General features: G+C 48.3%; 13 protein-coding genes across 13 annotated transcripts; 6 read left to right on the top strand and 7 right to left on the bottom strand.

Moving 5' to 3' along the window:
• Positions 1–288: 288 nt before the first annotated feature.
• Positions 289–1,137, top strand: N7529_010456 (sulfotransferase family protein; the record flags this gene model as incomplete). Its single annotated transcript, XM_057245983.1, has 1 exon — positions 289–1,137. The coding sequence occupies one exon, from the start codon at positions 289–291 to the stop codon at positions 1,135–1,137; it is 849 nt and encodes a 282-aa protein (XP_057094246.1).
• Positions 1,138–2,142: 1,005 nt separating this feature from the next.
• Positions 2,143–3,388, top strand: N7529_010455 (DUF3712 domain-containing protein; the record flags this gene model as incomplete). The annotated part of the gene is made up of 4 exons (XM_057245982.1): positions 2,143–2,303; positions 2,352–2,780; positions 2,916–3,027; positions 3,089–3,388. The coding sequence occupies 4 exons, from the start codon at positions 2,143–2,145 to the stop codon at positions 3,386–3,388; spliced, it is 1,002 nt and encodes a 333-aa protein (XP_057094245.1).
• Positions 3,389–3,710: 322 nt separating this feature from the next.
• On the top strand, positions 3,711–4,126 carry N7529_010454 (uncharacterized protein; the record flags this gene model as incomplete). Its single annotated transcript, XM_057245981.1, has 2 exons — positions 3,711–4,073; positions 4,109–4,126. The coding sequence occupies 2 exons, from the start codon at positions 3,711–3,713 to the stop codon at positions 4,124–4,126; spliced, it is 381 nt and encodes a 126-aa protein (XP_057094244.1).
• A 194-nt stretch (positions 4,127–4,320) lies between these two features.
• On the bottom strand, positions 4,321–5,535 carry N7529_010453 (phosphotransferase family protein; the record flags this gene model as incomplete). Its single annotated transcript, XM_057245980.1, has 1 exon — positions 4,321–5,535. One exon carries the CDS (start codon positions 5,533–5,535, stop codon positions 4,321–4,323), a length of 1,215 nt encoding a protein of 404 aa, XP_057094243.1.
• Positions 5,536–6,589: 1,054 nt separating this feature from the next.
• Positions 6,590–7,249, bottom strand: N7529_010452 (P-loop containing nucleoside triphosphate hydrolase protein; the record flags this gene model as incomplete). Its single annotated transcript, XM_057245979.1, has 2 exons — positions 6,590–7,103; positions 7,209–7,249. The coding sequence occupies 2 exons, from the start codon at positions 7,247–7,249 to the stop codon at positions 6,590–6,592; spliced, it is 555 nt and encodes a 184-aa protein (XP_057094242.1).
• A 689-nt stretch (positions 7,250–7,938) lies between these two features.
• Positions 7,939–8,190, bottom strand: N7529_010451 (uncharacterized protein; the record flags this gene model as incomplete). Its single annotated transcript, XM_057245978.1, has 1 exon — positions 7,939–8,190. One exon carries the CDS (start codon positions 8,188–8,190, stop codon positions 7,939–7,941), a length of 252 nt encoding a protein of 83 aa, XP_057094241.1.
• Positions 8,191–10,598: 2,408 nt separating this feature from the next.
• Positions 10,599–11,090, top strand: N7529_010450 (uncharacterized protein; the record flags this gene model as incomplete). Its single annotated transcript, XM_057245977.1, has 1 exon — positions 10,599–11,090. One exon carries the CDS (start codon positions 10,599–10,601, stop codon positions 11,088–11,090), a length of 492 nt encoding a protein of 163 aa, XP_057094240.1.
• Positions 11,091–11,154: 64 nt separating this feature from the next.
• Positions 11,155–14,164, bottom strand: N7529_010449 (ATP-binding mismatch repair protein PMS1; the record flags this gene model as incomplete). The annotated part of the gene is made up of 2 exons (XM_057245976.1): positions 11,155–14,009; positions 14,065–14,164. 2 exons carry the CDS (start codon positions 14,162–14,164, stop codon positions 11,155–11,157), a joined length of 2,955 nt encoding a protein of 984 aa, XP_057094239.1.
• A 510-nt stretch (positions 14,165–14,674) lies between these two features.
• N7529_010448 (serine incorporator domain-containing protein) lies at positions 14,675–15,971 on the bottom strand (the record flags this gene model as incomplete). Its single annotated transcript, XM_057245975.1, has 2 exons — positions 14,675–15,394; positions 15,444–15,971. The coding sequence occupies 2 exons, from the start codon at positions 15,969–15,971 to the stop codon at positions 14,675–14,677; spliced, it is 1,248 nt and encodes a 415-aa protein (XP_057094238.1).
• Positions 15,972–16,036: 65 nt separating this feature from the next.
• Positions 16,037–16,284, bottom strand: N7529_010447 (uncharacterized protein; the record flags this gene model as incomplete). The annotated part of the gene is made up of 2 exons (XM_057245974.1): positions 16,037–16,189; positions 16,234–16,284. The coding sequence occupies 2 exons, from the start codon at positions 16,282–16,284 to the stop codon at positions 16,037–16,039; spliced, it is 204 nt and encodes a 67-aa protein (XP_057094237.1).
• A 2,850-nt stretch (positions 16,285–19,134) lies between these two features.
• N7529_010446 (uncharacterized protein) lies at positions 19,135–20,924 on the top strand (the record flags this gene model as incomplete). The annotated part of the gene is made up of 5 exons (XM_057245973.1): positions 19,135–19,215; positions 19,273–19,344; positions 19,395–19,527; positions 19,576–19,680; positions 19,732–20,924. The coding sequence occupies 5 exons, from the start codon at positions 19,135–19,137 to the stop codon at positions 20,922–20,924; spliced, it is 1,584 nt and encodes a 527-aa protein (XP_057094236.1).
• An 887-nt stretch (positions 20,925–21,811) lies between these two features.
• On the bottom strand, positions 21,812–22,807 carry N7529_010445 (putative GATA transcription factor (AreB); the record flags this gene model as incomplete). The annotated part of the gene is made up of 2 exons (XM_057245972.1): positions 21,812–22,480; positions 22,580–22,807. The coding sequence occupies 2 exons, from the start codon at positions 22,805–22,807 to the stop codon at positions 21,812–21,814; spliced, it is 897 nt and encodes a 298-aa protein (XP_057094235.1).
• Positions 22,808–24,699: 1,892 nt separating this feature from the next.
• Positions 24,700–27,062, top strand: N7529_010444 (1-phosphatidylinositol 4-kinase LSB6; the record flags this gene model as incomplete). The annotated part of the gene is made up of 2 exons (XM_057245971.1): positions 24,700–26,172; positions 26,232–27,062. 2 exons carry the CDS (start codon positions 24,700–24,702, stop codon positions 27,060–27,062), a joined length of 2,304 nt encoding a protein of 767 aa, XP_057094234.1.
• Positions 27,063–27,183: the final 121 nt, after the last annotated feature.

The following is a 27,183-nucleotide window of genomic DNA, read 5'->3' as shown; positions in this document are numbered from 1 at the left end:
TGCAAGTCTACAAAGAAGTCAGTATCATGACTTAACATGATCTCCATCTTGAGGAATATACGAAAATGTATATGCTATAGTATTCGCAGCGAATAGAATATAATCGGGTGCACAGGCCGCGCACCTAAATAGGCATCATGTGGCGCCTCACATCAGCAACGTCGAAATGAACCATCACTGCCCAGGTGAGTCTTGTACCTTTTTCTATTTACCTTGTTTTTCATTTTCTACTTTTGGTTTCTAAACAAGCGGTTGCTCAGCATCGGCTGCTGTTATACCTCACTCACAATGAAGTTTACCGACTCAATCCTCCATGCAGTATATGGTCTCCCACCGCCAACCATCGGTACCCGCAAAGGCCAGATGCAGGTACTAGCTGTGGGAATCTCAAGAAGTGGAACTGACAGCCTCCGCGAGGCTCTACACGTCCTAGGAGTAAACCATACCCACCACGGATTCGACACAATTCTCCCACCTTCATCACTAGAAGCGATATATAAGCTTCTGCAAAAAAAATACACCACAGCCACAACTACTGGCACAGCCAAAAAGCTGACAGCCGAAGACTTCGACACAGTCCTGCTCAACAGCGTTGGCGTCAGTGATCTTTTCGCGGCAGAATTCGCGCTGGAGCTGATCGAAGCCTATCCCCATGCAAAGGTCATTCTGAATGTCCGCCGCGATCTTGACGGGTGGCAAGCGAGTATGCAAAACACAATGGGGTATTTTGATAGAAACCCCATGGATTGGGACTGGTGCAAATCGTGGTTCAGTGCTGAACTATTTTGGATTCGTCAGACGATGTCGAGAACCATGATGCCGCGATTCTTTAGAGGGAGCTTCGAGTCGAATGGCAAGTGGGTTTATGAGCAGCATGTTGCTATGGTAAGAGGGCTTGGCCTGCCTAAGGATCGCCTGCTCGAGTGGTCTGTGGAGGATGGATGGGAGCCTCTTTGCGAGTTCTTGAGTAAACCGGTACCTGCGAGCGAATTTCCGAATGGAAACCCTCCCAAGGCGTGGGCAGAGCGGATTGCTAAGACGATGGAGATTCACCATAGATGTGCGGTGAAAAACATGCTCATATTTGGGACTTTGGCTTTTGTTGTTGTAGTCTCTGTGGCTCTAGGCATACTCTAGGCGAGACTTGTTTATGATAATCGACAGATATATTTGATTACACATTTCCTTCAACTCGCTGCATTTCCGGTTTCCGCTTCTTTTTCATTTTGAATTGCCACGCCTTTCGGACAATTGACATCCCTATAGGAGCATGTACTTACCAAGTCCAGAGAGCAGTTACTCTACATTTGGAGGCGATTTAACATATTCTGACCAACACCTTCGAGCCAATCTCTCTGCTAGGTCTGCTACAGATCAAACTCGTCATGTCCCGTGGCTGCCACACCTCAGATGTACATTGTTTTTGTTCCGAAAAGCGACGCACCAGTTATGAACGAGACACATTATCTATGCCGACCACCTTTTGCTTGAATTAATAGCAGTGCATATGTTCTTAAAATAATATCAAAAGTCGATTGTCCAACATCCCCAGATTTTCGATATCCACAACCGAGGTCCCTTCGGCCGATGCGCCTATTATGTGCATGATCGACAGATGCCACAGTACTGATCGTATCCGGTACGACAATGTACGAGCCTCTAACCCTTTTTTGGGCCAAGCGCCGATGAGCTCGCTTATCAGCGCAACATCTGATTGGTCTAGTCGACTTTCTTCTCGAATGGCCAAAGAGTCGTGTTACCCAAGCTTCTTTACTGCGACATCTATATGCTGGACACCAATATGCATAGAAACGCGCACTCGGGCCCGGGATTTGCATTATGACCTCACACCGAGGCCTATAATTGAACTGATAGCCCTTACTTACCCTGTGGCACACCAGACGATATTTTATATATCCAATTCGAACATCTCACCTCTCTCATGTGAAAAAGTGGGTCGATCGACATGGCAAATCGCGAATCTCCAAACTCCTGATTTATTGGCTTCAATTCTCGTTTCAACCGTATTTTCTGCTTTTTGCGATCGTTTGCCATCTTGATTGAATATAACATGAGCAGCAATTGTCGCACTGTTATCTTATGATTTTCATGACTTAGCGGGATTTCTGACATTCTTACGCCATGTCAAAATCCGATATCTCATACAGTTCCGATGTAAATGAGGCCCAACCAGCACCTGCAAAGCCGACATTATGGAACCGATTCAAAACACACATGAAGAGGTTCTGGTGGGTTTATTTGATCGCGATCTGTGTGATTGTCCTCGTCACTGTGCTCCCTATGTAAGTCTCTCCTTGGAGAATGCGGAATTTTAACGTTAATCATTCCAGCCTCTATGTCGGAATCCCTCATTTTGCAGAGGATTATATCAACAAGTACGAGTACGGCTATGATGGCCTTGAAATTACCAACCCGCGACCAACGGCCTTCCACGTCAAGCAAAAGAAATCCCTTGCAATGGGGGGTGGATTTAGTGGAAAGGGTCATTTAGACCCGTTCAATGCGACATGTCGTGTCAAAGACACCAACAAGGTCTTTGGTGCTTTCTCCGTTCCTGAGATCGCATTCGGCAATGGCGCTACTCTGGATATAGACCAAGACCTGGAACTGTCTTGTGTCGACTGTATGTCGCAAATTGCCACCAACGCGGCATCTAACATAAGCTCTTCTCTTTTGATGGAGGGCGTATCGGATTTGCATCTCGGGGGCTTGCCGACCGCTCATTTGAATATTCGAAAGATCATGCACGTGGGCAGTGAGTTTGCGCTTTATGCCATATGTCTGCGAAGCCGGCTAACCATTTTTTATTAGGCTACAATGTTACAGGTGAGATTAAAATATCCGATATCTACGTACCCCCGGTTTATCTAACATTTTTCAGATTTCATCAATAGCAATGGCGCATTCAACGTCACCAGCATAGACCTCCTGGATCCGCCAGTTGATGGATACAATTTCAATGCCACGATTGCCGTGCGCAACCCGGGTGTTTTCACTGTTGAGCTGGTATGAAAATAATTCAGAATTTCCTCGTATTCTATAAAAATAAAATTGCTGACATGTCTAGGGGCGCGTGACATTCAATCTGACCCTAGGTGACAAAGACCTGGGCTATGTCGTTTTACCCCATCTATTCTTGAGCAAAGAAGCGGCCAGTACAGTGGTCCTCGGCTCACTCGACAAAGAGATGTTGATCCACGAGGCCATCGTCGGCGACGACGATTTCGGTACTGTTACACTTGGTATTCATGGAAAAAATTGCTCCTACAATGGAGTGGATATTCCATATTTCACCGCAGCTATCAAGGCTATCTCTGCCCCTACAAGGATCGATTTGTTGCAATACGTGTCGAGCTTGTTTTCATGAGGTCAGCTTCGATATGTAACGACATCTCGGATTTCAAACCCTTGTCTAATTATAATGGAACACATAAATGAAGAGCTTTTCGGGTGTTTTTTACATGCTACACTAGTATAATACGTAAATCGGCGGCTTTTGGGACTCGTCAGGGTGATATCCATATCGGGCTTGGGCGTCGCGTGTCTGGAAAAAGCCACATGAAACCCAGCATGTCCCAAGTTCACGCATGGTTTTCATGATGGCCATATATTGATACTTAGCCTTGAACTCGCTTCTCTTAAAGAATTTGACACAAGAGAACATAGCTGACTATTTTAGGGTCACCACAATGGAATCGGATTCCGACCCTTGGAGGAATGAGGGTTGCTTTGAGCAAGTTAATAATATAGCTAACGTCTCAGTCCCGGATAAATACCGAGAAGATCATGAAAGGCTTTCTCTCGATCCACGACATATTGGTTATATTATTCGTCTCGCTGATGAGGGCAACTACAAAGAGGCGGCGTACAGAATCCTTTCACTCCACACCATGCACCCAAGCCACGGAGGCCGTCGAGATGTGCTGCACGACGGAGGGCCTTACTGCCGGTGCTGCTGTGGTACTGCAGAAAAGTTGGAAGTCACAGTGCTTGCACAGCGCGGAGAAGCCGTCGAGCCCACGTGGCAGGTTTGGACACGCTTTCCGATGAGGGTGAGCTGTGAACGGCCTTGTTCAATCTGAACAAGGCATATGGAACCCCCTAGTCTGAATTATTGGGGTCCGGGAGACCGAGTTATATCAGAAGGCTTTCGCCCCTCGCGGGCGATTAGGGCTATGCAAACCCGTAACACAATACAATGCAGTACAATACAATACAATACAATAGGTAAATAAAGGTGAAAAACAGTATGTATTGATCTGTACATAATTCTCCTCATACACATCACGTTCATACACATCACGCCTGAAATCCTTCCATGGCGGCTTCCGCCACCGCGCGCCAGTGGGCCACGCGGTCCTGCGCCTGGCCTCGCGGGCACACCTCGACAATAGCTCGAATGTGATTGACCACCGTCTGCATCATCTCCTGCTTTGCATTCAGCTGAGTCTGCTTCAAAATATGCTCTGCCCCCTTTTCGCGGCAGGTATGCTCAAACAATCGCTCCATGCGGGTCTGCTCTGCCTTATCGTCAGGGTCCCATTTCATGTTCCATAGGAATGCTCGCGGGGGGTTCCACCTCGGGCCGGGAACTACCCCGCTGAACTCCCAGTCTAGGACCGCGGTGATTGGACACCCTGGCTGGTCCGGGTCGCACATAATGTTGGCAAAATGCAGGTCTTTGTGTGCCATGATGTAGGCGACACGGTTGAGCTCTGTCTGGTTGCCTTGCCGCCGTAGTTGCGCCATGAACTCTCGGATCTGAGGGATCAAGTCGCGATAGGGCTCCAGAGAAGGATGGATCTCGATCGCATGGACATACCGCTCGAGGCAGCCGTTCGTATAGGCGGTGTAGCTAAAGAACCCCTCGGCTGGTATGGGATTCAGACTTTCAAGCGTCTCTGTACTCTTGACTCCGGCCGAGGCAGACCAGTACTTGTCTAGGTCCGCCGTCTGCCAAAAGTTTTCGTCGATAGGTGGTCCGAAGGCAATCTCGCCCGTCGGTTTCAGGGTCAGCCCGCCCACGTACCCCTCGCTCCAGGGTTGTGCATGCAGCTCGATCAGATAATCCGTCAGTTGGTGGACCATTTGCGTCTTGACCTCATCGGATAGCGTTGCATAGATGCGATCGACGCTGATGCCGGACGCTATCTCGAGTAGTGTGAACTCATGTCCGATCACATTATTCTCCGTCGCATCGTACCGGATGATGGCCGGTATGGGAATGGAGGTATGCTTGCCGATCCAGGTCATGACGCCCACTTCGTTGCGTGTCTTGATGCCAGGTAGCTGGCGTCCAGAAACACGCAGCACGAGCGTAGCGGTGCCATCCTTATTTTCTCGTGCTGTGATACCTTGTGCTGAAGCGAAATGGATGAAATAGATAGAATGAAAGGCGGCATTAACCTGCAGCGGCTCGATAGAGCTTGGCGCAGGGAGATCCAACGACAGGATCAACGAGGTGATAGTTTCCGTGCTCAAGGCAGGAGGTAGATAACTGTCAGCGGTGCCCATTGTGAGGATTTAGAAAGTCTCTGAGAGGAGAGACAATGGGAAAATATTCATAAAAACAAAGATGACTAGGTCTCTCAAGCGGAAGATATAAATTTAATTGGTTGCCTAGGGTCAAGGAGTGCGCAATATAACAGCGTCTTCTTCGTGGTTGTAATTTATGTTTTTTATTTCAAAATTATAATCTTGTACAATATTCATGACGGGCAAAATTGACTCATTATTACATTGTTTTTTCTTGTAAGTGTTGTGAATAGGGTGATGTAAATTACAGATACCTATGCAACACGTCACATTAGTAGAGGCAAATGCCAGTGGGCCATGCATATAATCCAGTAGTGTCTTGGAGATAGAGAGACAGCAAATTGCCCGCTTATCAGCGCTCCTAAGAGGTTGTCAACTGTCAGTTAATTGACTAATTATCTAGAGATATCACCCCACTTTACGGCCATCCGCTATGGCGATGGCACAATCCACCCAGGCGACACTGGTTGCTCAATGCGCCACACAGAGGATCGTACTATCCCGGAAGGACTGCTGTAGTGTTCGCTGGATCCTCTTATCCCTGCTTTGGTCAGTATTCGCTGTTGCCTCATCGAGCACTAGGATGCACGGCCGCGCCAGCACCGCCCGCGCCAGAGCCACTAATTGCGCTTGACCCGTGGATAGATTGGTGCCCCTAGCCAAAATGTGTTGGTCAAGCACTGATCGGCGGTCAACGCCGTCCGATTGGACCTCGAGCTAGTGCTATTCCAATGCTCACAATGCCTTAAGCATGTCCGCATCGTTGCTGCACGCAGCGAGACAGTCGCCAAGTCCAGGTCATCAATCCTAATAGTGCCTGCTATGAGTGGTACAAGGCTTGTTACTGCCGCGCTGACGGTCGATTTGCCGGAGCCTGGACGATGCGTGAATTATAGCCAATCCGTCGTCCTGGGCGTTTCAAAAGTCACTGCAGTACTAGCATCTATAGGAGATAGATTGACGCACCGCTTCCGCTTACGATCACCATCTTGGCACCCGCGGGAACGACGAGATCAAAGGCATGGAGAGACGGCTACGACGCTTGATCATACATGACTCCAACTCCCGAGAATATCACGCTGCCACTATCCGGCCAGGAGGGTGCGATTTCTCGTCCGATGGAGGGAGAATAGGTCTCCGGGGCAGGCAGCATCAGGTACTGATTGAGGCGCTCCATGGAATTCATTTCAACAACAAGGTTAATTATAGACCATAGAAAAGTGTCCAGGTGTTTTCCTAGTGTGATACCTGGGCTGAGAGTCAGACCAGCCTGGGCGGCTGTAAGCACTCCTAGGCCGCATAGTGCGCAGGTTGCGCCCAATAGCAGGACGGACACGAGTTCCATCCGCACTGTCACCCACGTCTCGAGTGCGTAGCGGACGCTGATTCCAGCCATGGCCTTGGACAGGACCGCGCGATGCCGCTCCTCAAAGAAGTCGATGGCGGAGTACGCTTGGATCGAGGCCCGCGCAGCCATGGCCTCGTAGATCACGGTGAGGACCGATGAGTCCAGCAGAGAGCACAAGCGGCGCACTTCTCGTAAAGATCTACTCCAAAAGTTTCACGTTAGCAATTCCAAACTCACGGGAACGAATGTGAGGAGACAGAAAGCGTACACTCCATAAAGCAGCTATATGCGACTGGTCATGTACCCAATGGGCAGGAGAGCTAAGATTAAGTACGGCGAGCTCATTGCAAGAAAAATGGTACTCGCTAGCAATGAATAAGCTGCGAGAATCAAGCCATCTGCCGCATTGATCAATCGAAAGTTGATACCCTCGATATAAACCGATAAGAGAGTGGTAATCCGTCCAAGCGGCTGTAGGTCAAATAAATACACATTCGCGTCGAATAATCGTGCCAGAACACCTTCGTGGATGCGTCGGCTGGCTTGGACGCTTCCGGCAACCAGATATACACCAACGAAAGCTAGATTGGAGCCATCAATGAATGGGTCCTTAGGAGTGGAAGGTACTTTGCTGATAGCAGGATCTCTATGCCAAACCAATGTACCTCACTCTTCATGTAAAAGTGCCTACATAGTAGGCTTCCAGCTCAGCACGTGGTCCCCAACCCTATAAATACTTCCTTTTCCCCATGTTCTCTTTCTTTCTTTCTTTCCTCTTCAACCATCCTGGGTTCAAAGCTCAACGTAAGTCCGCTGCCCAATTCCACGCCTTCCCACATTTTCCAATTGACACTAACACATATTCCACAGCTGCGTCCAGGATATGTGGGCTGGCCATTTTTCCCTTCCTGAACACATCACAGGCTGGATGAAGGATCTTGTTTTCAACAAATGGGGTCTGGATTATTGCCCAGCGTTTGTTTTACAATCCGCGTCGGTATCGGCGGATACGGATGAGGACCAAAAAAGCATGGCTAGGTCCGGGTTTCTTGAACCAGGTAGGTGCCCTCCTGTTGTGGGGGATGTCTGTGGAATCTGGCCTCGAGGGAGCTGGTGCTCCACACTGGGCTCGGCTGGGGTGGACTGTTTGCCAGCTGCTGACCCGCTGGTACCTGGTCCTTAGCTTCCATCTTTGGATTCGGTACCAACAGCGGGTCGGAGATAAACTTTCCCGCTGCCGTTAGATCTCGTGGGGGACATTGTATGTTCTCATTCACCTGATCCATTGTGCACTTGGAATACATCTTATCTTCTTTCACACCTTAGATTCAACATTCATTGCTTCTTTATGTACATAAATGTCTCTGAATAAAGTTTCTTTTTCCAGCCTTGATTAATCTACCCACTAGTCGTGTCAATTGAACAATTACTTGAGTGCTCTTCCTGCTACTTGTTGGAGACTTCCGGTTGCACTCCAAATTGAAAGTACATATACATTGACTGCAGATGCAGAACCAGATATCTACCAGAGTACACTGCATTATGTTTGATCCAAATGAATGTCTTCCCAATATATTGTCGATCGCAAGGCATACTTGGTATCCTACGCACTCCGATCAGACAAGTGAAGGGTTCTTTTTTAGCCAATGCTATTGGATGAAGCGAAAGTCTGATGCCTCGGATCAAGCCCCCATGTAGCACACCAGTAGCCGACTGTTATCCCACAAATCCACTCGAAATTTAACTGCCCAAAAGGCTTGATCTATCGCCAGGAGCCACCCACCCGAGACAGCCTACATGCCATTATAGATAAACGTACCCACGGTAGGATACTCGAAGTATGCCCGAGGGCTGAACGCAAAGGTCTGTGGAAAAGAATATGTGAGTATGGATCAGTGAAGTCGCTGGCAGGAGAACGTACCGAGGACCGAACGCCAAACGCTTTCAGTTCTTTACAAAGCCCGCGCTCCGGGAGGGAGCAATGTTTCTTTTACTCGGCTACTCTCCTAACCCATACTCACAAGACACACAATCAAGCGTGCCGGGCTTTCTTGTTCTATTGTCTTCGGCAAAGGATCTGGTTGCACGGTGCTGTTAATTATGAATGATGCAAGCTTGTAACAACAACAGAACATACCCTATACTTGCGACCAACCAACCTTGCGTGTTCACGATACTACCTGAAGGCGTCACAGGGATTTTCATCAGTGATTGAGATTGGCTGAAAGGATCGAACAGCATCCGTGTTCCAGCCACGATCGCGCAAAGACTGTAATGTGAACCTTGGTTAGTCACGGGCAGTCAAAGGTGCTATGAGAGAGACTTGCCTTTGATCTAGGCAGCGGCGGTACAGAACACACTCCTTGGGTTAACATGCACCCGAAATATTTCGAGCTCAACCGGCAAGACCCTGCGGAGAGAAGGTCACCAGGAGTTCCAGAAAGAGTATGATAGAAAGTCTAGTTAGGTATGCACGATAAAAGATACCAGGGAGAAAAGTATACTTTACCATCAACGTGATCCAATGCGTAGGCAAGAATTAGTGTACTCCGAAGAGTCACAGATCTCTCATCATTTCCGGGCCATATTCACCGAAAACGAACATGATCGAATGCCATATTGGGCGGTCTCGAAGACCTCAGGTCTTGAACGAAGTATCAGATATGATCGATGTATTGGAACGAAGCATGCAATTCGAGCTTACCGTATACGTGTATGCCTATTACCGTCTTTTCAAACGGAGTTGGACCAGGATTTTGCCCTCGCGTGTCTCTGAGTAGCGGAAATTGGAAGTCAGTCACATGAGCAAGATGCGGGACAAGGTGCAAGAATGAAGGAGGAGGTTGCTCACGAAGATCAAGTTATAATTAGGGACGCTTGTAAAGACGCTCTCTATCAATCTTGATGAACCTGTGGACGAAGCGGAGAGTTGAAGGACGGGAGTTGGATGGGGGTATGGGAAAAATGGATATGGATTTGTGGTGAGAGCTCGGTTCGTCGACGGCGGATGAGGAGGAAGCCCAGCACCATTGCAACTCCAACTACACCCACTGGTACTACCACGGCTGATACAGAAATGCTTCAAATGTCATGTTATATTCGAATGATTCCCCGGGTCTGTTGTGGTCGCTGGTGTACGAACTATTTCGACCAGAAAGTGCTGAAGATAGAGATTGTATTTTTATGGTCTGTCACGTTATGATATATTTGATTTGTTCCAATTCAAGTGCTAGCACTCCCTGGTATAATCCTACTTCCGTGGCTTCTTCAAATCCGGGCCTAGGGCTGGAGGCTCAGCCGGCTTAGCTTCAAGCGGCCCCAGTCAGGGCCCACAAGCCAAAGGCTTAATCCGACCATATCGAAAAACGGCAATCGGCTAGTAATAAAAATGGAGAGATGCCGAGTGCTAGGTACCATGTACTATATATGTACATCATGTAGGTGGCCTGGCATATATGTAGTTGACACCTTCAAATTTATAGCAATCTATGTGAACATATGCGCCCGGGTATATATAATAACTTGGAAGACAATACAAGACTGCGATCAGACCTGATGCAGAGCGGGGAAGAATAAGCCCATGCATGTGGAAGTGGGGTTGTAACAACTTCAACGCTACAAAATTCCCAAATCTCAAAGATACATATATATCTATCACAAATATATAAGACATAGCAAAAGCCCGTGTGAAACGATGACCACGCCAACCGAATCAGACGACCAACGAAAAAAAGAAGCGCTAGCAGCCTTCACAGCAACCCTCCACTCAGTGGGGACAAACCTCGAAGCGCCGCTGCGTGACCGCGCAGCAAATATTCAATCGAACGCGCTCGCACTCGAACGCCAAGAAGCCGAGTTAGCGGAGAACACGGCACGACTGGCGCGGCAGAATGAGCAGTGGGTTGGGTTGGCGGATGAGACGAGGGAGGGGTTGAAGGAGATTGGGGACGTGCAGAATTGGGCGGAGATGATTGAGAGGGATTTGTTGGCCTTGGAGGATATGATGGATAATGTTGAGGGAAGGAATAAGGATGCAGATGAAGATGGGAGCCATGGTGGGAGGGGAAATGGGCTTGAGAATGGGAATGGGAATGGGAATGGGGATTTAAATGGACATGTTGATGGTATTGATAATATTGATAGTGGGAAGAAGCCCGAGTCGAAGAGATGGTTGCAATGGTGGTGAACTGTGCCATGTAACTGTGTCCTTATTATACATCTTCTATATCACGGGTATCGTTATGGACTATTTATTCATCTTCGCCTTCCAAGTATTGTTTCCAAGGATCCAGACCTCCATCTTCGAACTCATCGTATTCATCCCACTGACCCAAACTCATCAAATGTCGCATAGTCGGTCGCCCATGGGGACAATTCCAAGGTTTATCAATAGTCCCCATGTTCCGAACAACGCGTTCCATCTGACGAGTCGTCAGCGTCTTACCGATCATAATACTCGACCGACATGCTCGCATAGCAAACATTTTGCGAACTTTCCCTGGCCGTGGCACGGTCAACTCATTCGACGAACCAGATTCCGATAGCAACACAATCAGTTCCTCCAAATCGCGCACACCAAACACGACTTCTTTGCTGAGCGGCAAGGAAACAAGTTGACATCGACGGCCAATGGGTTCATCGCCACTTTCATCGACTGTCACGAGGAAACCGTTCTTTTCTAACGCGTCGCGATTTTCAAGGACAATTTCTTCTTCAACGGCCGTTAAATCGAGGCGTTGCGGACGGACAAGGCGCTGGTTTTGGACGATGGTTTCAGCTTGCAGGCGCTCAAAATTGAACTTTTCGTCCGAAGCGTGCTGGTCAATAATGAACAGTTCGTCGTGGTCTTCTCCTGGACGAACTGCGATGATGAATCCCAGGTTGAACTGGCCGATGATACGCATTTGGGCGAAGTCGTTCTTGCTCACAGTCAATGATAATTTATCCTCGGCTGACTTCTCACCGCCATCAGGAGTTTCTTGTTCCAGGGGCATTGGTCGTGCGTCAAGGGTCTTTTGCAGTACTGCATGTTGAGATTGAAGCCGCGAAAAAGATCCGTCCACAGTGCTGACAAGTTGCACTGTGGCGTCACGATGGGCAGATTCCTTGTTCATTTTGTTTGCACGTTTCATACTGTTTTCTTGGGGTAGCATAGCAGTCTCTTCAGCTTCGTGGATTAGCCGCTGAACAGTGGCTTCTTCCTGAGCTTTCTTCTTGGCTTCGTCAAGATCTGCATCTCGGCTGTCATTTGTATTTGCATTTGCTTCAAGTTCTCCGGATTCCAGTCGGGATGCCTCCTGCTCGGGTTCATAGTCGACATCTTCCAATGGAGGAGAACTCTCATCTTGTTGGTTTTGCTCGGCATCTTCTTCAGAATCCTCCACCTCGTTGGCTACAACCAGGTCCTCCTCCTCCTTCTCCTCCTCCTCCTCCTCTTGATTTTCGGCCTCTTCAGCTACACTCGGAGCGTCCTCTTCCTCTTCCCCTTCCACGGCTTCAAGATAGTCCGTAGAGCCCCTTTCATCTTCTGGTGCATCAAGCTGCGACCCCGGAGCAGCAAAAGCCTTCATATGATCCCCAAATATATTAGGACGCGACGGCGTGTGAATCCGTCTCTTCCGCTTCGAGGTCTCTTTCAAAAAAGGTGGATCTTCTTGTATTCGTTTCCGCGGCAGCCCGCTACCAACCATGGAAGTCACAATTCGGTCTCCAATGGTGATAGTGGCTAGCTCAGGCGGCTCCCGTCGGGGACGCATCCTATCAAATGCGTTTTGAACGACATTGGGCGTTTCTTCGGAATATTGGCGAACACGAGATGGTGTTTCTCCCAAGTCTGCTGGCTGGGATGAAGGTTCATGAAACAGAGGGGTCTTTTCAGGCTCCTCTTCTTGGGTGGATTTTTGCGCAGGCAGTTCATCGTGAAGAACATCCACAGTGGGCGTCTCTGGTTCACTAGCAGTCGGCGTGGCCATTGAAGAGGGATTAATTGAAGCTCGGGGCTGCATAGATCGAGCCGGAGATGGCGTGGCTTGCACCGGGCTTCCTATGCCTCCTTGTGAGCTCTTGAATCTTCCAATTGCGCTCTGTTGACTCGCCTCAGGAGGCTCGGGTGAATTCTCTTTGGTTTGGTCGTAATCTGGACTTCCATCATGACTCTTCTGGCTTAGCTTTCGGGCAGAGACGAACCCCGGCAGCGAAGATAGCGGTTGCTGCTTTGATAAAGGCTTGGATTTGACCGATGACTGCGGCACAGTTTGATCAGCATCTTCAAAAAGTTGTGTAAGGGAGGTTTTCAGCGATTCAATCATAGCCCCCGCATCATGAAGTAGAATCTGACGCTTATCGGGAGAAACATTGACATCGTAAGCGTTCGTATCCATTTGGAAATCCGCAAAAATAAACGGCGACTGGGACACATTAAACGATTTGTACACCTCGTTAAATGCCTTCCCGATCTGCGGCAACCCGCATGGCCGCGAGTTGACGAAAAACATCTGACGATCTGGAGTCTGGCGGCCCTCACCAAAAACAGGACGCGATATATGGCCTCGAACCAGGATCTTGTTCGTAGGGTTATCCCCCGCCCGTTTCGTAGCCACTGCAGGTTCAAACTCAAGCTCCAGATCAAGAGGGATCAATGCCGAGAGTGTCTTCGCGCCATACACATTGGCAATATTATCCTTGGTGGTCTTGTTCCCATTTGTAGAAAATACGACCACATTCTTCGTTTTGCCAACGGTATTCCTCACGCTGAACCGGACCCCAGTGCTAATGCAAGCATAAGCATGAAGCAAGTTCAAAACTTTACCATACTCCCGCTTAATATTCTTCTCCAGTTCTCGCCGACGCACTGGCAACCGCTTGAAGATGCCTTCCACGGCTGCAGTCGTTCCTTTCTGCCCAGCCACTATTTGTGGCTTCTTAAGCTTTCCAGACTGTTCGAATTCAAGACGGTTTGCACGGGGGGCTTGATTGGCTTGTGCTGTGACGATGCGGAAGTCGGATAACGCGCAGAGCGATGATATCGCCTCGCCTCGGAAACCGAAGGTGTTCAGGCTCTTGAGGTCATCGTATGTGGATAATTTAGAGGTATAGTGTTTTAATGCTAGTACAAAAAGGGTGTCAGATCCGCAATATACCACCGTGGTGTCAAAACTTACCAACATTCTCATAGTTCTCTGGCGAGATCCCGCTGCCATTGTCTTGCACCTCAATCAGGTCCAGCCCGTTATTCTTGAAGCGGACTTCTGTAGGCCACATGGGCATGAGAATCAAAGCAAACTATGTTTCAGGGATTTTTCACCAACCGATCGTGGATGCGCCGGCATCTAGACTGTTTTCGACGAGCTCTTTCGCGACGGAGCATAAGTCAACGATGACTTGACCGGATTGGATTTGGTGAACCTAAACGTGCTGGTCAGGTCGGAATTATGTAACCCAGTCAGATGACATACTGAACGAGCCTCGATGGCTTGGATTGTTGCCATTTTCATTCCATGGTGTCTGCAGAGGGTAAATTGGCACGCGTTGCACTCAACGCGTAAGAGTGCCAAGACCTGCCATACGCACGGTTAGATGACAGGTCCTGCCTCAGGCTTGTGTCGCTGAAATCTTCGCTTTTGTTTGACTGGAGGATTTACTTATTTATTTGAAGATAAAAGTTCTGAGTAAGAACAATTTATTTGCAAGATAGCATAGCTATTACGGATAAAGATGATACCAAAGCAAAATGAGGTGCTGATCGCTTCAAACGCCCGAATCCAATATCAATCAGTATACACCAAAGCGATCGGGCAGGACAACAGGTGCAACCAAAGTCCATAGATAGATTGCATAGCAGACCCAAGAGCTCACGATCTTCACCCAGCTGGCCCAATACGTGCGGCCTACCGGTGCAAAATCTGTGGTAGTCTCGAGTGTCAATCCTTGAACCAACAAAGTGGCCACCCAGGTAGTGGCAAGGAAGAAAATGATATGGAAGAGCGAGTAATTATATTGGGTGGAGCCACGCTCATCGTCCTTGATGGTTTCGTAATCATCCTCGTCATCACTGTCATCGTTCAAGGCACTGGCGGGAAGACTACCACTCTCAACCGCAGCTCGAAGGGCCTCGGCACGCATCTCGCGACGGGTAGTGGGCTGTTGGGTAACCAAGCCGTGCTCGTTATCATCTGTTCCCAGTTGAACGTAGTTGTGTCCACCCTTGGAACCCAGGCCAATGCCTTGGGTGGCAGCGCGGGTGGTCGTGTATGCAATAGTCAGCATAGTGACAATCGCGCCAAGAACAATGGTGGCTGACCGTGCTCCACGAGACCGGATCAGTGGGTTGCAGTTGTTGTCGTCTGGTTCCATCGAAACGGCGGACAAGGTGAGGTAGGTGCAGTAGACGGTGACCATAGCAGCCTGGGCCAACCCTGCGCGGCTGTTCGACTCTTGCACTGCGGGTTGAACAGATACAAAGGAGATGATCAAGAACACAACCAAGTTAACCTGGGGTGAGTCAGCATCGCACCACACTTGAGACACTAGGAATACATACCGTGATTGCAGCCTGGTTCATAGAGCAACTACCCCTGGCGAAGAAGATGTACATCAAGATAGTCATGACGAAAGATGCCAAGTACATGCCAACGGTGGAACCAATGAGCAGACCCCGCCACAGGCGAGAATCGCTGTCTTCGATCTTCTGCAGACACAACTCTGCCCACGAATGCGCAAGATCGACCAAAAGGATTAGGCCCAACAGCAGGAACAGCATGGCGCAGAAAAAGGCAATGTAGTTGCCGTACACGAAGAAGAAAGGCTCCGGGATAAAGAAGGACATGACGACAAAAGCCAGCCAGAGGATGACCTTTGGACCCCAATAGCCATTCTGAATCGCAGCACGAGTATCTTTTGAGCTCTTAACCCCAAGGAGTAGAAGAGCGAATATCAAGTGGAAAAGACCGAGAGCGAAGTTGATTCGATGGACCGCAACCCAGCCATGACATTCTTTCCCGTCGCATCGAATCTCCATATAATCGAGAGTCAAGTTCTGCAGTTTCTTCAATGCCCATGGCGTGAGCATGATCCAGGACAGTATAGAGTTGATCAAGAGGATAAAAGCATATGCGATTCTCGTTGCCATACTGTTTACGTTAGTCCGAGGTTCTCCGCACTAGATCGAGAGTGAATGGCACCTGTTTTGGAACTTTCCGCAGGCACTGCAGACTGCAGAGCATGTCGCTGCTCCACAGCATGATCCTGCGACCGTGATGAGCTACTCAGAGATACCAGATTAGCCAACTGTGTAGTAGCCAGGGCTGTAGATGTATTAGGCGACAACATACTGTACCAACACTCGGCACAGCCAAGAGGGGAATAGAGAGGAGGGCACCCATCTTGGGATTTCAGTTGAATGACCCAGTCTTGTTTTGGTTGCGCAAGTTCGCTATTGTGTTAAGTGCACTGGCTGAGGTGAAGGTCTTGGAGATCACCTGGGGCATCGGGTGCGGCTTTCTGAGCGCTGAGGTCGTCATTCGAGATGTTACGTAATACGAATACGAAACCTTGGAGATCTTCAACTACAACCGGAAATATGTGTTGAATACAATTCTGACCAAGCCAATAAGAATGTGCGCAAACTTGTATGTGATTACCTCTTTTCTACTAAACTATAACTAAGAAATTGCATAACTGATAAATGTCTGATCACCCTCTAGAATTTCACTTAATACACCCCAATATCACTCTTACGAGGTATAATAACGACACTGGTAAATCCTATAACTCCTAAAAGCTGTATTCCTACTCCGTACCATTTTTTTAATATATTTCTTATTTAGAAATCACTAATTATATTATTGATAGTAGCTATTCTTATTGACCTAATAAATCTTCGTACTTCTGTCTTATAAAAAGCTTCGTTAGACTGTCTATTACTATCTGCTAGTTATTATCTATGTTTTTCTCCCACATTCCTAATTCCTCGTCGTAGGCGTGCCTATTTTATGCTCTATATCGCTATCACTGCCCTTGTCCCCATTTTCTCCATTTAGCTCGCCGTATTCCATGTACGAACCTCCTCCCCTACCAAGGTAACTCTTTCTCCCCCAACTCATCCTCTTAGCAAGGCTAAAAGGAATAGCTACATAGACAGCTACATGATTTCATATTGAGTATCAGAAGACAGCTCATAAGGCGAGGCGCGTAATTAGAATTACACGTACTACTAGCGAAGAGATTTTACATGTTAGAAGGTTCATAAAGTGAGGCGAGCGGCTAGGGTGATACCTAGCTACGTACTACCAACCAGCGAAGTAATTAGAAAATTAGTACGAACTGTGTAGGTATAAAGGCAATTGTCTCGCTATCTCAAATTCATTCTTTTATACTCAAGGCAATAGATTAGAAACTGTTCAATGTGGATGATCTTAAAGATAAGCGCGAAATGTTCAAAAGGAAGATAATCTGAAACGCTATGGGATATCTTAAACAAGCTAATTAGTGAGTAATTCGATGGCGTTATTGATCTACAATAGTATATATAGAAGAATCAGGTTGTTCTGATATCGAGGAGAACTACAAGGCAGAGCTAGCAGTAGTGATATAAGACTTCGAGAGAAGTAACGATCTCGGAGTATAGTCAGAGTCTTTCATAAGGCGAGAACTGATGTATGGGATGGAGAGTATGATTTGTGTTGTCGGAAAGTGGGCGACTACGGTGGTTGGGTTGTTAAGATTGAGCAGTGAAACCCCTTGTGATACAAGTATTCATTCTTGCAAATTTACAGGTTTTGGACTTTGAAATCACACATAACTTGACTTCAATCATTTGATGTACCCGGGGATGAGAATATGTGCACTGTGGCGCACACTACTCGGAGGTTTAGTTGTCAGCATGTACACTGTAACTGGCCGTAATCTATGGTATCTGGGTTAAAGTAAAGACCCTAAGAAGTGCATTTTGTACCCTAACTTATGTCTTTCTGTCATTCATGCAGAGGTCATTTAGTTTATGCGAATCAAAAAAAAAGTAAAATAAATAATGCGGTATGTACATGGAAAGCCATCATATTCTTTGACTATATTCATATTCGTTGTATCAAAAGATATCTCGACCTTCCTTGAGTCTTATATAGACTCCTATCCTTGTTGAGCACTGCGTAAACTTGAGGGTATGTATGTATATATACGCCAACGGCTTTTATTTGATGGAGCTAGCTATCATGATAGCACAGGGTTTAGATAGACATATCTACTTTTTGGGTAACAAGATACTACAAGAAAAAGAAACAAAAAGGGAAAAGTAAAATAAAAGCAGATTGGTCAGCGAGTATTCTGGCCGGGGAAACCGCACCATGTAGTCTATAAGTCAAATTATCGATGGCGATACATGTTTTAATGAAATACTACAATCAAGATGGTGGCGCTATACAACATAGTCCCATTACTCCGTGCATTTACTACTAGATACATCGCCGAGATATCAACAGATTAAAAGTTAATTAGAAGAATTTCGCTGCCCTTGAACTACAGACGATCAAAGTCCCGATTAGGGCCGTTTACTTAAGTTCTGGCCTAAGGCACTACTTATGTCTAAGCCTGGAAGTACACCTTGTAGGCCTGAGGCTTCTAAATGTACAGTGTAATCAGGAAGGGGGGCGGTGGATCTCGGGAAGCGGGCTACGCGTATAGGCGAGCCGCTGGATTGAACCATCTTTGGCTCATCCGGTGTGCTTCTACATTCCAAATCATAGGACTTATTTTCATTAGTTTAAGTAGTAATCTAGCCGAATCACAGACTGTTATAGCACGGACATCTATTCTGTATTGCATGTATATCGGAGTAACCAAACTTTATCGGACATTCAAAGGTTATTTATCGTAATATCTTGAAGGTCACAAAACAAAGTGCCGGAGTCCGGAGTTCTGCAGACCCATCTTGAATAATGGGGATTTCCCATCGAATCGCTGAACTTGATCAGCGTGACGTGGAGTAGGACGGTTTGACGGCTCTCCGACCACGCGGCCAATCTGGATTACGTTACGACACCTCCCTGATAAGCGGGTTGTTCGCCCTTCTCCATTCCTCAATCCATTCGCTCTTTTGATCTTCTGGCCATTCTTGTCCTTCGTTTTGGGTCCGATGTTTATCCCATTATTGGCCTCCCAATTGTCAACGGCTCAATCAACACCTGAATCGCGTGCTCAACGCTCGAGATACCGAAACCCCCACTCTGGAATAAACAATGACTGGCTCTTTACACAAGACAGCCCGGAATATTTCGGTCATTGCAGGGACGCTGGTCGCCCTGTCATGCGGAACCAACGTATGATATCCCCGTACTTATCCTGGTTCAGGATCACTAAAGTTAAATCCTTAACAGTATGCATACTCCGCATGGGCGCCACAATTTGCCCAGCGCATGAAGCTTTCATCGACTGAGAGTAACCTTATCGTGAGTCGTATCGTGTCAGGTGCTGGAGATCGGATCTTAACAAGCTCTAGGGTGTTGCGGGAAACCTCGGGATGTATGCGATGGGAATCCCGATGGGCTTATTGACTGATGCCCGTGGTCCACGACTTATTACACTAATTGGATCAATTTCTTTGGGCTTGGGATACTTCCCGATATACTGGGGTATGTGGTGATTCATTTGCTGTGTTTGAATGGTTCTAACGTTCACAGCATATAACAATGGCGAAGGATCGATGCCCATCGTGCTACTATGCTTCTTTACTTTCCTTACAGGCATGGGTGGTTGTTCTGCCTTTGGTGGAGCTATCAAAACAGGTACATTGCGCCAAACACCGTACTTGTATAGAGCTAATCCAATAATTACAGCGGCATGCAACTTCCCCGAACATCGCGGCACGGCAACTGCTTTCCCGTTGGCCGCCTTTGGCCTGAGCGCACTATTCTGGTCCAACATCTCGACCCTCATCTTTAAGGACGACACCGGCCGCTTCCTCTTGCTCCTAGCACTCGGAACCTCAATTTTGTCCTTCTGCTCAATCCCATTCCTCCGCATCCTCGCCAGCGAGTCGTACTCGTCCATCCCTCGCAACATTCCAGAATCCAGAAGGCTGCACAACCCCACCGACCTACAACCTGTGCCCGAAGACGAAGAGGACCCCGGCGTGCAAAGCTCAACAGCATTCGAGCATGAACAACACGCCGCACATGCGCGCTCGCACTCATCGAACCGACTATTCGAAGACGAGAGATCGTCCTTGGTGTCTAAGAACGACCACACGCGCCCTTCATTCGATACCCTAGACGATGACTTCTTGAACGAAGTCGCCATCGAGTCCCACCACCTCGATATCAGAGGTCTCGCCATGCTCCGCAAAGTCGAGTTCTGGCAACTCTTCCTAACGATGGCCCTCCTGTCCGGCATCGGATTAATGACAATCAACAACATCGGCAACGACGTTAAGGCACTATGGCTCTACTACGACGACAGCGTAACAGATGCCTTCATTCAGCATCGACAAGTCATGCACGTCTCCATTCTTTCTTTCGGCAATTTCCTTGGCCGTCTTCTCAGCGGTATCGGCTCCGACCTGCTAGTCAAAAAGATGGGCATGTCCCGCTTCTGGTGCCTATTCATCTCCGCGGTGGTATTCACCCTGACCCAACTTGCCGGAACCACAATCTCCCACCCTAACAGCCTCGTTATCGTTTCTGGCTTCACCGGAATTGCCTACGGTTTCCTTTTCGGCGTGTTCCCTTCGCTGACTGCACACACCTTCGGTATCGGCGGTCTTTCCCAGAACTGGGGAGTCATGACCCTGGCCCCGGTTTTCAGCGGCAATGTCTTCAACTTGCTCTATGGAAACATCTACGACGGACACTCCGTTGTCGGCAGAGATGGTGACCGCGAGTGTCCCGATGGATTGGGCTGCTACCGCTCAGCCTATTTCATGACTTTCGTTTCCGGCCTATTCGGCATTGCTGTCTGCTTGTGGAGCATCTTTCGCGAGAGAAATATCCATAATGTTATGAACAGGAAATTGGATCACCGACTCGCGTGATCTCTGAATTCCATCTTGACATGACAGAGTCAGTAATTACAACGTTACCCATTTTCTTTCTCGAATCTTCTTTCATTTGCTGTTTCTTATGGCTTCCCATAGAGGCGCTTCAGGACGGGCCTTACTAGAATGGTACTCATTTGATATACCCACGTTGCATTGTTTTCTCTTTAGACTTGATACTCTGTGCTGAATTGTCCAATTGTCTGTCCTTGGATCATACCTATACATTTCCACTGCCAAAGCTTGGCCAATCTCATTTTCTAATTTCTGAGGATTGCGACGTATTCAGTATCGCTGTATCTCGTGGCCGTCACCAACTGCCCTGCTTTATAAGATCATCATAGCACATGGTGGTCACTCTTTGCATCGCATACGGACACTCGGCTCCGCGGGCTAAACACTATGTCTAGCGATCAAAGTGGACGGTTCCCAAGACTAATCAATATTCATCGATTTGAAACAAAACTAACATACCAAGTTAAGGACGTCAAAGTTCATAGAACAAAGACTTTAGACAAAAAGACTACCAGTTGCATTGCTGATACATCTACCCTCCAAGCTTTTATGGTATGAAAGCAGAGCAGAATAGAGATCAATATTGTATTAGAAACATAGTGGAAGAGTTCGTACAACACACGGCAACAAGAGCAAATTAAAAGAAGACGTTTCGCGAAACATCGTGCCATAAAGAAAAGAAAGAATTGAAACCGTTCAAGAATCAGCTTTTTTGGGGGTAAAGATCCAGCCAATGATGGCGAAGGAGCCATGAAGGGTATCAAGAAGATCAGAGGTCGAAGCCAATAAACCAAGAGCAGGCAAACGTATCCAACTAGCGATGAACGAAGAAAAGCGAAAGTGTCATTAGCAGCAAGGTGCCGCAAGGCCTAAACGCTCTTGGGGGATTTGGCCGACGCTTCATCAGCGGTTTCCACGACATCCGACAGCCGGATCTTTTTTGCAAGGGGCTCGCCTGAGTCTGCCTCGCCAGCACTGCTAGAACCAACTTGGCGCTCAAGATCACTGACGCGACGCTTGAGATCTTCCTCCCGACGCTGGGCATCTTCGAGAGAACGTCGCAGACGCACCTCAGAGTCTCGGACAATCATCTCCGAGCGACGCGCACTGGCATCACTCTGCTCGAGTTCCGTTACGCGGCCGCGGAAAAGCTCGTTGACAAATTCGAGTTCGCTGACGCGCGTCTTGAGGGTTGTGTTGAGGGCCAGGAGACTTTCGAATGTGGGTGAGGACTCGAGTTGGCGATCGACGGCTGAGGGGGACGGTTGGCGCATCTGGCGGGAGGGAATGCCGGTGGATGAGCTCATGCCATCACCAAGAGTGACGCTGTCGAACATGTGCTGTGGGGCGATGTTCGAATTGTGCGCATGCATGGAGCCGAAGCCAGGTGTCTCGGTGCGGGAGACGGGTGAGTTAGAGCGATCCGAATGACCCGCGGACATCTTGCGCGAGGGGCGACGGTATCCATGCGAACCGAGGGGAGGAGTCCCGGCTTCAGATCGTGGTGGAAGGCCATTGGTATCGACAGGGCCACCAGACTAACGTAGCACGATCTCGGTCAGCACATGTTCTTATCTAGGACATAGGATCTACCTGAAGATGCTAGCAAGGAGGAAAATTTTTGATCGCGAACTCACCTTGCGCTTGGGACCTTGACCGGTCTTCACGCGATTGCGACTTTTAATCACATCGGTTTTCAGGCTTATCGGACGAGGTCGGCCATGCAGCTTCAGGAAGAGGCCACAGGCATTGCAGAGGACAGAGCCGAGTTCGTCGCGACGCCACAGGGGAGTAGTGGAGGTACCGCAATTTTGACAGACAGGCTGTAATTGAGTACGCTTGTCATCAGCCAATGTCGTCGCCATGGTCAAAATTAAAGGTAAAGAGAAGAGATGGGTGAGATGATAAGATTGTGAGAGATTTGAGTCGATAAGGAAATGGGAAAAAGCGGGTGCACGGTTCGAGTTGCCAAGACTCTCAACGATAAACTCTTCTCAAAGATAAGGGTGCGATAACACTTTCGATATGAAACACCTGGGCAACTTTCAATACTTACAGGTCCATTTCCTTGTCCTCCCGTTGTAGCTGCTGGTGATGATGTAGCGTATGTCATATTTGCCATACTCATACTGGCATCACTTGATGATCTAAAAAAAAATTATGGAAATTAAGATATTAGTCAAGTGTTTCATTTTCATGATGAATTTCGCGCATATCCTCTTATGCAAAAGAGAGGGGTTGGATTACTGCTCTCCATGGGAGATTACGCAAGCAATATAGATCATCCACTCTAGGAAATTTTAAGTTAAAACTGGCATGGGGTTTAGACGAACCGAAGATTAGAGGTTGGTGCTGAAGCGACTGAGGCCAATGCTGCCAATCCAGGAAGCGATGTGCTCACAGAAGAGCCTGGATATCCGTCACTATCTCCCGAACCGAACTTGGTTACACTCTTGATATCAGGTAGCGTGGTGGAAAAAGGTATAGATCCACTGGAGTGCTGACGTGTGGTAGAGGGTTCGGCAGATAGATCGTAGGGGAAATCACCCTCCTGAGGTGAACCAGGTTTGAGAGCCGGGTCGATGGGCGACGCCCTGTAGAGGGTGGAAGCCACCGTGGAGGGGAGGAGACTGGTGTCAATTAAAATCCGGCCCTAGACCGAATTAAAGCCAACAGGAACGAATATCAATTGAATCGCGCGGTCGTTGCGATTGAGGGCAATTGACTCGGAGAATTCGGTGACAATCCAACTGTATCGAACCAAGTCACGGTACTCGATTCGAGGAAACGAGGTTCCGGGGGCAATGAGATTCGGGGGCAGCGACAGGATGGGGGTTTCCCAAATATTAAGAATTTCCAAAAAGAAGATTATCAGAAAAGAATGAACGGCATTCAGATTAAAGACATTATGGCCGGAAGGTGAGTGGTAGGGGTAGAAAGAAGATGCAGAATTGAGTAGGACGATAAGACACGCGATAATAACATTCGGGATAACGATTGCCGCCAACGCAGGGGAGAGCTTGGAATGTTACATATATTATTTTATTAGAATTTGATCCAGCCTCTTCAAATTCTATAAACATTACTCTGTACTGTTACTCTTATCGTCAAACATGCGCCATTGCCTCCCAATGCATGAATCGGATCTCAGGCAAACTATTCAAGGGTGATGTGCATATAAAATTTCCTGCATAGGCCCGGATATTGGACAGCGTGGCGGCTTTGCCGACATTGACTACATATAGGGAGCTGTTTTGAGTATGACTTCTTTCAATTGATCGTGTAAATCTCTAAGCTGGGGATCAGTGTTCAGCATATCAAAATCAAATTCCAATCTTCATAACAACAACTCAAGAACGTAATTGATGGACATCGAGCATCCCCTTTGTATTAGGGGGTGGAGCCAGCTGTGGCGGTGCGTAATTGTATAACGGTTATTTACACAATGGACCTGCCAATCGCACATGCTTTACCGTATTTTGCCCTGTTTGAATTCACCGCCCCTGTAAATTAATCGTATTCATACAGACCCCCAAACGCCCCCTTGCCCTTGAGTGTCTGGACATAGGTGACATTATTTCACTGCCTTGACTCTTAACAACTCTCTCTCTATTACACCTGCGGTCATTTCTCATCTTCTCTTCTCTGTAATGGATTAACATCCTTTTTGTGACATTCTTTTATTTGCCAGCCTTGCTTTCTTGTCTACTGCCTATTTGGCCTGTTTGCGTCTTCCATAGATCAAACTACCCTCACAATGCCGAAAAATCGCCCTGCCACCTCCGGCTACGCTCGCCTCGCCCAGGCAGAAGATGATTCAGAAGATGACGAAACCCCAGTTTCAATCGCATCCACCTCCGCTCCTCGATATGCTCCCATCTCATCCCGAGCCCAGATGCAGGCGTCCGGTCTCCATTCACCCCCAGAACATCGACGCAGACACAGTGGTGTCCAGTTTCCGCGAGGTCGTCGCAACTCCGGAGTGGATATAAAGGCGATCAATGCACGTCTCGAAAAGTGGGCGGAGGAGATTGCTTCCAAATTCAAGATTAACCGCGTTAAGGGCAAGAGCTACGAGGAGGAAAAGCTGGAGATTTATCATTCTGTCTTTCAAGCCCCTCCTGGAGTTACACCTGTTACAGCCGAAGCCCTCGAGTCCGATGAGTTCGAAGGTCAGCAAAGGCGGGCCCGCGCCGAGTATGAGGAGATCGTCGAAAGTGTCCGGGTTGCCATTGAAATGGGGGTACATCCCCGGATGATCTCACAAGGTAGCTCAGGTAGCTACTTTGCTCGAAACACGGAAGGGAAAGTGGTAGGTGTTTTCAAACCGAAGGACGAGGAGCCGTACGCCTCACGAAATCCCAAATGGACCAAGTGGATTCATCGCAACCTGTTTCCCTGCTTCTTCGGACGCGCATGTCTCATTCCCAACCTTTCCTACGTATCCGAAGCCGCCGCCTATGTCCTCGATGCTCGCCTACATACGAACCTTGTCCCTTATACAGGAATTGTGCGACTGTCATCGAAGTCGTTCTTCTATGATTTCTGGGATCGAAGAAAGGCATGGAAAGGGAAGAAGTCCCTGCCTCCAAAGGCAGGTAGCTTCCAAGTCTTCCTGAAGGGATTCAAAGATGCAAACATATTCCTCCGCGAACATCCGTGGCCTGACCAGACGAACACTGGATTCCGCGCGGAAGATGCACCAAAACGCAAGAAACGGCCATGGAACGAGGCATGCCGTCCTTCCGGAGCCCAGTCAGATGATGAGGATGACGAAGATCCTGGATACGTACCTTCACCCTCTGGCTCGCGCGACGAAAGTTCCGAACGCCGATTTTACTGGACGGAGAATCTCAAACAATCATTCCGCGAGGAGCTGGAAAAGCTCGTGATTTTGGATTATATCATGCGCAACACTGATCGAGGGCTGGACAACTGGATGGTCAAGATTGATTGGGGCACAGAACAAGTCTCGATCGTGGCAGAACCCCCCAAGGCCAGCGAGCCGCAACCGAAGCACGACGAAGATGAGCTGATGCCTCCAGCTCGTCCAATTTCTGTGAACTCAAATGGCACGCCTACTCCTTCTTCTCTTCCCTACAGGCGACACGAAACGATGATGGCTATCAGTCGCACCGGCACTCCACTAGCTTCATCAGAGCAGTCGGCCTCTGTTCAACTTGGTGCCATCGACAACAGTTTGTCCTGGCCTTGGAAACACCCAGATGCCGTAAGCTCCCGATTTTCATTGGATTGCGACGCGATCATTCAAGACTAACAACTCTATAGTGGCGCAGTTTCCCCTTCGGCTGGCTTTTCTTACCAGTTTCTTTGATCGGGCAGCCTTTCTCGCAGAAAACTCGTGACCACTTCCTTCCTCTACTCACATCCACTGCCTGGTGGAGCGGGACACAAATGGCCTTGCGTAGCGTATTCGCACAAGATGACGATTTCAAGGAAAGCATGTTCGCTCGACAGATAGCTGTCATGAAAGGCCAAGCTTGGAACGTGGTGGAAACTCTGAAGCAACCAGATCACGGGCCTCTTGAACTTACACGCCGAACTCGAGTCTGTGTATGGGACGATTTGGTTGATGTCCCCGTTGCCATCCCGATGCGCGCCCCCTCTACAGAGCGACAAAGAAATCGATCTATGAATTACGACCCTGATGAAGAAGAAGAGATGGACATTGGTGCATCTGCCTCTTCCCAACCAATCCCTGAGCACGACTTGCTGGGCTTGAACTCGTCGCCAAGCGACCTCCCCAACCCAAACCGGTTCGAACTTACCCGTGGTCGAGCTGACGCTGATAGCGTTGCTGATGGTTCGATTGGTAGCCCGGCAACTCTCAACGACCCTGATTTCGGCCGTCGATACACAGATGGTGCTGGCGGCTCTTTAGACGGGTGGCCTTCGCTTTCTTCCCGTTCACAAAAGCACCGCAAGAATGGCGGTTCCTTGTCCTACCGCGCTCCCCGAGTTAACACATTTGGCAGTGATGACCTGGAGGGCGATCTTGGCTACGCAGTCGCTGAGGGCATGGAAGGCAATCAGCGGAAGGTAATTGTCGAACGCTTGGAAGCTGTGAAAAGCAAGAACCCCGTGTTCACTTGGTGCTGAGGTCCGCGCTTTGTATCAAACCTCTCTATTTTTCACATTCTTGCATTTCCATTTTCTCGCTTAATTTGCGACCATTTTCTGAAGCATCGTCTTCCCTGGGTATTGGCGTTGCAGTCTTCAG

This window comes from Penicillium soppii, assembly GCF_028829465.1.
Source record: "Penicillium soppii strain IBT 18220 chromosome Unknown utg000007l, whole genome shotgun sequence".
In the NCBI taxonomy this organism is placed as follows: Eukaryota; Fungi; Ascomycota; class Eurotiomycetes; order Eurotiales; family Aspergillaceae; genus Penicillium; species Penicillium soppii.
Note: the sequence above shows the minus strand (reverse complement) of the source record. Positions and strands in the feature narration are given on the sequence as shown.